General features: G+C 55.3%; 1 protein-coding gene across 6 annotated transcripts in view; it reads right to left on the reverse strand.

Annotated features, from left to right (window-relative positions):
• PAX6 (paired box 6) overlaps positions 1-11,655 on the reverse strand; it is a 42,854-nt gene that overhangs the window by 22,176 nt on the left and 9,023 nt on the right. For 3 of the 6 annotated variants that reach the window (XM_006140416.3, XM_006140414.3, XM_006140413.3), the window contains exons 5-10: positions 8,605-8,735; positions 7,417-7,458; positions 7,107-7,322; positions 6,238-6,403; positions 738-896; positions 189-271 (exon numbers count right to left, since the gene is read on the reverse strand). In XM_006140416.3, the coding sequence (XP_006140478.1) occupies positions 189-271; positions 738-896; positions 6,238-6,403; positions 7,107-7,322; positions 7,417-7,458; positions 8,605-8,735 (797 nt within the window). The remainder of the gene's footprint in view (positions 1-188; positions 272-737; positions 897-6,237; positions 6,404-7,106; positions 7,323-7,416; positions 7,459-8,604; positions 8,736-11,655) is intronic. The other 3 variants (XM_006140418.3, XM_027771743.1, XM_006140417.3) reach the window with 3 other exon arrangements.

The following is an 11,655-nucleotide window of genomic DNA, read 5'->3' on the forward strand; positions in this document are numbered from 1 at the left end:
ACCTCCCTCCAGCCCAGCCCACCCCACACCCCGCCCCGCCCGGCCCCCAGCCCCCAGGAGGGCTGAGTACTAGGCAGAAGGAGCCTGTGGCGATTTATGAGCGTAAAGGGTTCTCCTCTCAGGCACCTCATCTCTAGAGAAGGCAAATGGCGTGAGTCGCAAAATGCAATGACCCGCTTCCCGGGTACCTGTATTCTTGCTTCAGGTAGATCTATTTTGGCTGCTAATCTTTCTCGAGCGAACACATCTGGATAATGGGTTCTCTCAAACTCTGAAAGAGTAAGTTGATTTTCTATGTTGTGTTGGAATTACACAAAATGTGTTGACCCAGGCCTGGAGTCGGCCTCCCCACACTTCCGCCACCCCCAACCATGTCCCTTGAAAACGCTTCAGCAGCGAGTACTGACTGTACTTGGTAGCGCCTCCCCACCAGACCCAGGTTGGGCTTTCTTTAGAATGACATTCAACGACGCTTCTGTGGCCTGAAATAGCCAAATCATCGTTTTTCCTTTATAAGTCAGACTTTTCGTCTTTGAATACTGGTACATGAAAAGAAAGAAAACACACACACACACTGAAAAGATGCCCAGAGGAAAAAAAAAAAAGAAGAAGAAGAAGAAGAAAAAAGAAACCTTTTCAGCCTTCCATGCAAAGGGCCCTGGCTAAATTTAGCTCCTTTGCTGAAGATGTGGCATTTGCTTTGATTTATGCTTCTCTACTTTGAAAAACTCCATCACCTTTCTCCAGGGCTTCAATCTGCTCTTGGGTAAAGGATGTTCTATTTCTCTGCAGCTTCCGCTTCAGCTGAAGTCGCATCTGAGCCTCGTCGGAATCTTCCCCGTTGGAGCTGATGGAGTTGGTGTTCTCCCCCCCTCCTTCCTGCTGCTGGCAGCCATCTGGAAGCCAGAGAATAGGACAGTGGGAGAAATTCAGGGGACTGGAGCCTTCGAAAGGGGCCTGGTACGACACCAAACCCCAAGAGCACAATCTTCTGACAGCCTCACCACACACTCCCACGTACCTGCCAGCCTCCTCTCAGTGAAAGACTCCAGCCATGACCTGCCCACCATTTTCTTTGTTTCTATCCAGAGACTTTAGGGTACATGCAAAGTGGCATTTTGTTGAATGACAAAGCAAACGCTGAAGTCTCTAGCAGAAAGGATCTCTCATAAGCCACCCTGCCGCCCTGGGACCTCGCCCCGTTCCCTTTCCCTCCGGAATGTATTTACCTATGGCTGTGTTGGGAAAATAGAAGAGTGATGTTCGAGATTTCAGCTGATCTATAATCAGTGATTCCTATCTAATCAATTAGATGTTGATAGGTTTGTAGAAAATGCTATTAAGAAACCAAACCAAGCTTGTAATCTTTTTAAAAAAATATTTATCTAGTTTTGATTTGAATTCTGCACAGTCAATTTCATTTTAAAGGTTGTGAATTTAGAAGTGCTCGCATTGTTCTGCAGTTTTATTCAACTATTGTATGAGTGCGCTTCGCCTTGACACCTATTACGAGCACGGCTGTAATTATATCATCACCAAGAACAGGCTATAATTGCTGAAAATGGAATTTTATATTTAGATAAAAGGACTGTCCATTCTTTGTAATGTGTTGCACCAGAGAAAAGTAAGATTTCTTTTAAATTTTTAACGTGTAATTTTAAAAGAGAAACAGTAGCAGGTTCACTAACTAGCTAGAGTGCTATGCTGCAGCTGAGTCCTTGGCATATCATTTAAGTGGTACATTTTTAATTAGGGCATTTCCACCACTTTTAATGTAATTTCTATCATTAAACAGGGGAAAGTTGTATTGTTTGCCGGCCGGTGGAGGCCAAAGGAGCTCCCAGGCTGGTTCTCTCCCCTCAACTCGCCTGTCTTGTCGGAGGGAAGGACCTGGCAGAAGGCTGGGTCCCGTCCAGGTCCTGGGTCCCGAAGCGCCCAAGGGACACCCCCGGGGCTGCCCCCTCCCCACCCCAGGAACGTGGCCGGCTGTGGGGGAGGGGCTGGAGCGCCCTGGTGGGAACGGCGGGGCCAGGAATATCATTTATAACCAGGACACAATAGCCAGCGCCTTCAAAGCGGCAAGGGAATTGTGACAGGATCTAGTGGGGTCTTTTCAGGAACTTTGAAATGTTTTAAAACCCCAACTTTCCCCCCATTTAAGCAGGCGGCCCGGCCGGCACTGGCCACCATATGGGCCCTGGGCGATCTATTGAGCTGACCACCAGCCCTGAATAGCCTGCCGGCCTTTCAGCCGCACAAAGCCCCGGGTAAGGGAAACTATTAAACTCCTGGGGCAGGAGCGTTGGCAAACTTTCCTGGGCAGAATTTTGAGGCCACAATGAGCGCGGACAACAAAAGGATTCTCTTGAGGCGTGCGGCGGCCACATTGTGCTACAAGCAGCCCAGTCAACAGACTTTCAGGGAAGGGTGTTAACCCCGCGGCTCCGCGCTCATTAATCACTGTCCCCAGAGCGGGCGCCTGCGCTATTTAGGGCGCTGGGCTGGGGGGACCAAGGGGTGGCGGCCAGGGCAGGGGTGGGCAGGGAGGGTGGGGCCCGGGTGTGCCTGTGGGGGCGGAGGAGGCCGGTCTGGAGTGGTAGAAGGAAGGGGAGTGGGGCCTGGGCTGGCGGTGAGGGCCGGCAGGGTTTGGGCTAGGGAGGGCTGGAAGGGCCAGGCCCATAGGTGTGAGAAGGAAGGACAGGACAGGATGGGACAGACCGCTGGGACCAGGGGGGCCTGAAGGAGAAGTGAGCTGGCGAGAGACCTAGCAACCTCGGGGCTGTGCTGGGGCCTGGGGTCGCCTGGCGCTGCCTGTGCAGGCCCGAGCGAGCCGAGGGCACAAGTGCCTGACTCGCGTGAGTGTGGGCACAACTTTCTGGGCGTCTCTTCAAAGTGCTTTTCGAGGAAGGAAATGAAAAGCCTTCCCGCTTATTTTTGGGTTCCATGAATGAGGAGGACTGGGAACAACACTCTGTGGCCAACTGGAAAGGCCCGCTGCTCACCGCGTGCAGAGAACACAAACAAACCCACACACGCACACACACATGCACGCACATATACACAGATACGTGCGCACACATGCACACGCACATATAAGCGCACGCACATATATACGAGCACATGCATGCGCACACATGAGCACATATACATGCACATGCATGCGCACACACACACGCACCCCGCCTTTGCGGAAGGGGACACTGAGGAGCGCATGCTGTCCTGCTCCCCATAGGTCCCCGCCCCAGTCCCTTTCCTGGCACGGTCTTGCCAGTGAAACAAAGCTGCTGCCCCCTGGGGAAGCCTGCGGGTCTCCGGTCTCAGTCTGGTCTCACTTGCTCCTCTGACACCCTAATTTTAAAGCCTGGACATACAGTCGTTCTGTGTCTCACACACGCACACACGCACACGCCAAGGCAAGCCAGGGTCCGTGCTGGCAGAAGACCGGCCCTTTAGAGGGAGGAAAGTCACCAGGGAGGAACTCGACCTTTAAATCTTTCAAAAGAAAGACAGGAGTGGACTTTAAAGGCCCTCAGGTACCCTGCGCCCACTGACTCGCAAGTTCCTGTGCAACTTGGGAAGTCGCAGCTGTCAGCAAACAGGCGGGACAAGCGTCTCACAGATGGGGGGTTACCTTCCACTCTCACAGCTTTTAACAGAATAAAACTAGAAGCCGGCTGGCATTCCCCACGCTAGACCTAAGTGGTGGGCAATGGAGATATCTTCTTTAAAAGGGCCCCCTCGGAGCGCAGAGAAGGGGCTTCAATGGGGCGTCCACCTCACAGCCTAATCCTGGAGAAGCCAGTGAAAGCGCCGCCCATTATCCCAGCCCCAGGCCCATCTGACGCTGGGACGGGATTTGTTTCCTGGAAGAAGGCGAAGGGGGGTGGGGAAGACGCTGGGAAATAAAATCATTCCTTGGTTTCTTAGTGTCTTAATCAGTGAGGCGGAAAACAAGCAAGAAAAGATAGCAACCCGGTTGCGGCACCTTTTCAGCTCTGGAGCGCGGATCAAAACATTGTAGCATCTGCTGAAAGGGAGACTGGCTAAATCCTACCGAGGCCGAGGCCGGGTATTACAGGGGAGGGGGGAGATAAGAAAGTGCCTCCTGATCCCTAAAACCACCAAATCGCTGGAGAATCGGGCTGCATAGAGCTGTCTCTTGTTGTCAGCCGCCTTGCCACGATTGCATTCACAGCCGCATGGCATGGATCAGATGGAAACCATATTTGTCTCCCTCTGAGACCTAACCTCGCCTTATGCTTTCGGAGTAATGGACTCTTTAAAAACCAAGACCAGCTTCTAGGCGGGAAAGGGTGCCAGCGGGGAAGGGGGACCCTCCTAGCTCCGACAGGCCTGAGGAGTCCCCAGCACGTCAGCCCAGTCCTCACTGGCACAGCCCCACACGGAGTTGGCACTGGGTCCTCCACACTCCGCAGGGGTGGAGGTGGGCACTTGGGGAAGGAACCTGCGAGGTTGGCAGCTGATGACCCGGAACTCTCCAGCCAGTAGGCCCACACACATTAAAAGCTCCAGAACTAGCACCACCCCTGGCCCGACCTTGGCCTCCAGGCCCTGGCTGTGGGGCCTACCTTTCCCGCCTTGCCCTCCCAGGGATGAAGGTTGCCCCAGAGCTGCAGCCCTCGGAGTCTGTCCTGCTGGGGAATCCCAGTGGGTGGGGGTATCTGTCCTTAGCGCCCCAAGCACATGGGAGCCCTGCACAGACTCCCGGGCTCAGTCCTCGGCCCAGCACTCTCCTCAAGTCTTCTTGGCCCAAGTTGGCCCACACCTGGTAGTGGGGAGGAGTCACTAACTAAGGCTTCAAATGGAATCGCTAGGGGTGCAGGGGTGGGCCCTGGACAGCTGATATCCGAATCCAGAGTCGCCCAGGTGTGTCCAGTGTGCAGTTGGGACCCTGCGGGTGCAGAGGTCAGGCAGTGCCCTTGGCTGCCTCCAAGAGGGCACTTGCTAGCTTCAGGCGCTGCTGCGCTCACAGAGGCCATGGTTCAGGCGGTTCAGGCCACGCAGGCGGCTCACCCGGGGAAGCCCGGCCCTGCGTCAGGAGGCCTTCTCGAGGGCGAGGGCAGCCGCTGGGAAATGAGAAGGAGAAGCGAGCGCTTTGCTCCCGATCTTCCCAGTGTCCGTCCTATATTGTTTCCTGCTCTTAAAACTGACATGTCTAATTGGCAATTGGTGCCGAATCGTGTCCAGAGGTCTCTTGTGGAACATTTCTACAGCTGTCTCCTTCAACTAGACGCTTATTCATGCCGCCTTAATGAGAAACAAAACGTTCTCTAATGAGCAATTACAGAGCGACAGGATTGTTCCCATAACAAATTCTTGCGAGTGACAGAAGCATCCTTTGTACCAGATATTTCGCATACTGTTACCGATTTCCCTTCCCTAGGCCAGCTCCGCTAAGGCGCCAGGCACCCGGAGCCGGTCCGAGAGCGCGCCGATGCCCGGTCGCTGCCCTACAGCCCCCAGGCTCCGCTGCTGTGCTCGGGGAGTGAGACGCCAGACCCATTATCCCACATATTATCTCCTTGTCAGGAGGACAACAAGTACCGATTAATCTTCGGGGAAACTGTTTCCTATTTGTGATCAAGCTACCTCGGTGTACGCGTAGGGAGTAGGTCCGCACCCCGCCAGCCCCTCCACCTCCATCCCTTCTCGCACATCCTGGGGTACTCCAGGTTCCTGGTATCCTCAGCCCACCACTTCCAGGCAGTCACCACCCACAGAGAGCAAGAACTAGAACTCCAGGGGTGAGGGAGGGAGGAGCAAGGGTCCTGGGGTCTCCTTGAGAGACCTGCACGTCCAAGCCCATCCTCAACTGGTCCTGCACGCTGCACACCCTCACACGCACCTACTGGCAGTCACGTAATACGTCAATTACAGTAAAAAGCAAAACGATACCATGATGTTTACCTCGCAGTCTGTCAGTGTGTTAACTTGTCACACTTCTACAGCAAGGGGGCTCTCTGCATTTTAATGGCAAATCTGAATAGGGCACTCCTCTGGCCCGCAGACAGACACACAGGCACCAGCCACGTCCACAGCACTCTCTACATCCACAGCCCTCACGCACCCAGGCTACACAGACATGCCACAGATGCCATTGTGAGTGCATTCTCCCCCAGGACAGTCCCCAAGCACAGACACCCTAAGGAGGAAAAGTCGTGGGGACATGAAGGTGGGTGAGGGCTGTGTAGGGAGGGTTGGAAGAATGGCTTTTACCTTGCGTAGGTTGTCCTGGCACAGACGTCCCCGGATACCAACCAGGGCGGGTGCCCCAGCTTCCGGTCTGCCCGTTCAACATCCTTAGTTTATCATACATGCCGTCTGCGCCCATCTGTTGCTTTTCGCTAGCCAGGTTGCGAAGAACTCTGTTTATTGATGACACCTGCAAATCAAACCATAATCAGACCAAATGGTAGTGTCTCCTGTAGACCCAGCCACCCCATCTTAAGTCCCCATCTCAGGTCGCCCACTGCCGGAAGAACAGCCCTCAGTGCAGTAAAAAGCAACCAGCCCCCCAGCATAGTGGGTGGATTTGCAGCTACACCACGGAAGAATGAGAGTCATCACTTGGGGCATGGAATTGAGCTGGGTAGAGAACTGAGGGCAGGGGCCCTGTGCCTTTGCTCCATGTCTCTGGTGACCTAATGCACATGGTTGCTCTACTTCCTTAAGACTTGGTCTCCGGGCTTTCATTTCATTTGTCTTACACTGGGGCAGACAGAGATACATAGATTCTTGAGCCTGAAGGGAGGCTCAGGCAAGTGGATTTGTAGGAAGTTAGAATCTGGTTTTCATTTCCATTTTCCTTCTAAGTCAAGTGCCTCTCTCCAGTGACCCCAATCTAGTTTGCAGCAATGGAAAGGAGGTGAACAGCTCCCCACACTTGACTCCCATCTTCCAGATGGTCCAAAAAAGGCCAGGGCCCTCCTCTCAATACCCCCAGGCACAGAGGAGACACAGGAGAAGTAGGAAGGAGACAGAGACGGGACACTGGGAAGAGGGTGAGCAGGGGGTGGTAAAGCAAGAGGAGGAAGAGAGGCTGGCGCTCAGGGCGGGCAGGGAGGGGAGGGTCTCTGTGAACTTACACTTGGTATGTTATCGTTGGTACAGACCCCCTCGGACAGTAATCTGTCTCGGATTTCCCAAGCAAAGATGGACGGGCACTCCCGCTTATACTGGGCTATTTTGCTTACAACTTCTGGAGTGGCTACTCTCGGTTTACTACCACCGATTGCCCTGGGTCTGATGGAGCCAGTCTCGTAATACCTGCCCAGAATTTTACTCACACATCCGTTGGACACCTGCATAGGGGAAGTGGACAGAAAACCACATTATTAATAATTTCAAGACAAAAATAAAATTGTTTAAGTATGCATTAAACAATGACAAGCTTACGTTTTGATTGTCCAGCACTTGGACTTTTGCATCTGCATGGGTCTATAACACAAAAATATACCTTCAATGGTACGAGAACTTACTGTAGAGCTTTTTTCTTAAAGTACATTTGTAGCCCTGACAACTACAAATATGATGATATTTTCAAACAATTTAAACTAAAAAAAAAAAGAATTTAAAAGTTTTTTTTTTAAAAAAAAAAAACTGTTTTCATAAACACTGCCTGAACATCCATCAAAACGAAGTCAGATTCATTTTTTTGTGTTGACCTTGCTTAAAGCTGTGTAATGGTTTACAGAGCAAAGGGGGAAAAATTAACTGAACTTTTACTTTATTTTCCTTTAAAAAAAAAAAAGTGCCCTGTTGAGCAAATGTGACTTCGGAGGGGTAAATGCCATTTGCCTTTTAAAATCAATACAGAGTCTTCATAAACGTGAAGAATGCAAACAAATATCTCCAATTCTGAGTTAAACTTGGGATGGGGGCGAAGGGATGAAATTATGCCAGTTTAAATAACCCAGTTCATTACAGTGGATAAATTGTCACCAGGAAGAACGTCTTCTTCACCCAGTGAAAAAACAGGGGTTTGTTTGTTTTTAATTCACACACATTTTTTTTTTCTTAAGCAGATGAAGTATCTTACATAACCGACCCAGGTTGAAAGAGACAGGGGAGGATGGAGGAGGGAGAGGGAAAGCGGGAAGACCAGGGAGTGGGGTGGGGTCTGTTGGACGGGACTGGGGCGGGTGAGGACGGAGGGGTTCAAAATTTGAAGAATGCAAACAAATATCTCCAATTCTGAGTTAAACTTGGGATGGGGGCGAAGGGATGAAATTATGCCAGTTTAAATAACCCAGTTCATTACAGTGGATAAATTGTCACCAGGAAGAACGTCTTCTTCACTCAGTGAAAAAACAGGGGTTTGTTTGTTTTTAATTCACACACATTTTTTTTTTTCTTAAGCAGATGAAGTATCTTACATAACCGACCCAGGTTGAAAGAGACAGGGGAGGATGGAGGAGGGAGAGGGAAAGCGGGAAGACCAGGGAGTGGGGTGGGGTCTGTTGGACGGGACTGGGGCGGGTGAGGACGGAGGGGTTCAAAATTAGCAGCGTTTACAGCAAGAAATGAAGAGAGGGCCTTGAGAGTGGAGGGCCTGGGGCTGAGTGGGGGCGCCGGGAGGATCACCTGCAGAATTCGGGAAATGTCGCACGGCCGGGCCCCGCTGTGAGCTAGCTCTACGATCTTCTGCCGGGTGGAGTCCGGCAGTGGCCGCCCGTTGACAAAGACACCACCGAGCTGATTCACTCCGCTGTGACCTGAGGAAGGGAGAGGAGAGGAGCGGAGAGGAGAGCAGAGCAGAGCAGGGCGGAGGAGAGCGAAGAGGAAGAGGCCAGAGGAGGCGGCGGAGAAGGAAGAACAGGAGAAACCACAAGGCACCCTCAGCTTTCTGCCCACCGGTGCCGACCTCAGCGGTCAGGTCCCTGCCATCGATCAAAAAAACAAACAAAAACAAAAACAAAAAACCGACAACAGGACCGTCAGCCACGCGAGGCACGCCGCCCAGACGCGGTGCGCTCCGCCCGCTGGGCGTCAGCAGCTCCAGACTCCGCCGCGTGCCCCCCGACGACAGCACACGCACCCCACGCCGCCCGCCTCGCCAACGCTCTCGCTAGCCTTGAACCCGCAAAGTGCCAACGTCCCGCTCTGAAAATCGCCTCCCAAAGACCCCCTGGGCGTCCCCCCCAGCGTGGTTCCCGGAACCCACTGGAGGCCTCTGCAGCTAAGAGCCTGGCAACAGTCCTGCACCCCAGCGCTCCCTGGGGCGCCCGGCTGCCGGCGTCAGCACCCGCGCGAAGGCGGAGCGCGCCAGGTCCCGTTTTGTCGGTAGAAGGGAAAGGCCCGCTCTGAAAATCGCCTCCCAAAGACCCCCTGGGCGTCCCCCCCAGCGTGGTTCCCGGAACCCACTGGAGGCCTCTGCAGCTAAGAGCCTGGCAACAGTCCTGCACCCCAGCGCTCCCTGGGGCGCCCGGCTGCCGGCGTCAGCACCCGCGCGAAGGCGGAGCGCGCCAGGTCCCGTTTTGTCGGTAGAAGGGAAAGGAGACGATCTCCGCACAGGGGCCTGCCCGGGCGGGCGGCCCGCACCCGCCACCGCCACCGCCACCGTGCGCTTCACTTCCGCCGCCGGACCCCGCCCTCCCCGCAGCCGAGGACCGCGCTCGCGAAATCGCAAACGGGGAGCCCAGAGAAAGGACCACCAGGCAGGGTCCGCGTCCCTCGTTCATCTTCGCACCCTACGGCCTCATCCCCTGGTCTAGTCTCCAAGAGCGAGGAGAGGAGCCGGAGTCAGAGCCTCTTCGCAGCCCCCTCCCCGGGCACCGCGGGGCCAGCCAGGCGCCACTTGCCACTTCCTCAAAAATCTCCAACCTGCAGCCCCGGCTCTAGAGAGCAGCCCTCCCCGGAGAAGGAGACGTGGCTCGGTCGGCTCTGCGCTGCGCTCCTCGCCTCTCCTCCTTGGCGCTCCTGATAAATGGACTCCCGGAGCCTGAGCTTCTTAGCAATAAATAAGCTCCAAATATAGAAGAGGGGGGAAAATATGATGAGCCTCTCTGACATTTGTCTTTAAAATAAAACTAGCTGCACGTCAAGTTTGAGCTTAATTTCTGGAAATAGGCGGAAGTCGCTCCGGATCATGCATGGAAGGCTAATTGAAAAGATCAGTCGGGGCGCTTGTGGCAGCCTTGTCACTTTGTGACAGTGCTCCGCTCCGGGAAATTGCATCGTCACGACAAACGGGGCCGTGATAAAACGACCCTTTCGGTCCCTATTTGTAGATCACTCAGACGAGATGGAACTGCACTCGTTCCCCTAGGAGGGGAGCCGCGTTTTCTGGGTAGCCAAAGGCCTGGGGCTTGAGGGGGGGGCCTTCGTGCGGGGGGGCCGAGCCTCTACTCGATGAGAAGTGACAGGCGTTTGGGGGATCTGGGCTCCGGCCTGGCCCGGCCTAAGCGAGGACATTGCGGGGACGCCGCTTCTCCAGCGCAGGGAGGCCTAGCCCGCGCTTCCGGTCTCTCCCAAATTCCCCTCGCTGCCTTCCGTTTCCTCGCCGCCGGTCCACCGCAGCGGCCTCCAGCCCCCTCCGGGCCTTGGGAGCCTTCCGCGGGAGAGAAAGGCTGCCCGGAGAAGGCGAGAGAGACCCTCCAAACTTCAGCACAGTCAGGGCGCCTCCTGGGCTGCGAATGCCCAGGCGCGCGAGGCCACCTAACCCTACCTTCCTCCTCCTCCCCTGCAAAACTTAGCGACGTCGATGGCCGGCCGGGGTCGCCGGGACGCCGCAGCCAGGGCGGCCCTGCCAGCGTCGAAATGGCAGCGAGGAAGCGCAGCTCTCAATTTCCCCTCCGAGGTTAAGCCTCAATCACTGTGTCCCGTCCCTGGGGACGGCTGGCGCGCTCGCCCAGTAGCGACGATTATGCGCCTAGAATTCGACCGCGAAGCATCTAATAGGAAAACATATGGTGTCAATTTGGATGCTCCGCGCCTCGCGCACACCCGGGCAGGAGCGGCACAAAGCCCTGCGGGCTGGGCGCGACCCCGCGGCCCTGGGCCGGGCAGCCAGGCGGCGGCCTCAAACGCTCAGGGCCGCGCGCTGGGCCGGGTGCACTGAGGGCTCGCTCCTGGGGAGTCCGAGCTCCAGGGGAGAACCCAGCCGCCTCGTGGTCCAAGGCCATCCCCTGGCCACAGTGGTGCCTCCCAGGCTAAGTCCTGGGGCCTGGCAGGTTCTGCACAACGACCACTGCAGAGCTCGCTACCTCGGGCCGTTTTCTGAGCTTCGAGCCCACCAGGCCTGGTGGCACCAGGGGCGACCAGCGCTTCCAGAACAGATGGATCGGGCGCTGGGCCTCTCTGTCTCAGCAGGGGTAGGCTGCTGGAAGACTTAGGCCTTTCCGCACTCCCAGTGCAGTGAGCTGGCTACAGATTCCGAACCTCCACCTGGGCAGTTTTGGGGAGACTCCAGGCTTGCAGGCCCGAGCTCCCCACTAGCTCTGCCATGCACCAGCACCCACCTACTGATCAGAAGGGGGCGGGTGCCCAAGGGGTCTGGGCAAGAAAAGAAAGGAGGCACAGTAGCCGCAGAACGAAGGCGCTCTGGGCTTTGGACGTCAGGACCCACGTAGCTGCAGCTGCCGGCTTTTCCATATCCGGGGCGCAGTCCCGCCCCCCCTCCCCCCCCCCCCGCGC

Source organism: Tupaia chinensis, unplaced genomic scaffold (assembly GCF_000334495.1).
Source record: "Tupaia chinensis unplaced genomic scaffold, TupChi_1.0 Scaffold000037_15, whole genome shotgun sequence".
In the NCBI taxonomy this organism is placed as follows: Eukaryota; Metazoa; Chordata; class Mammalia; order Scandentia; family Tupaiidae; genus Tupaia; species Tupaia belangeri.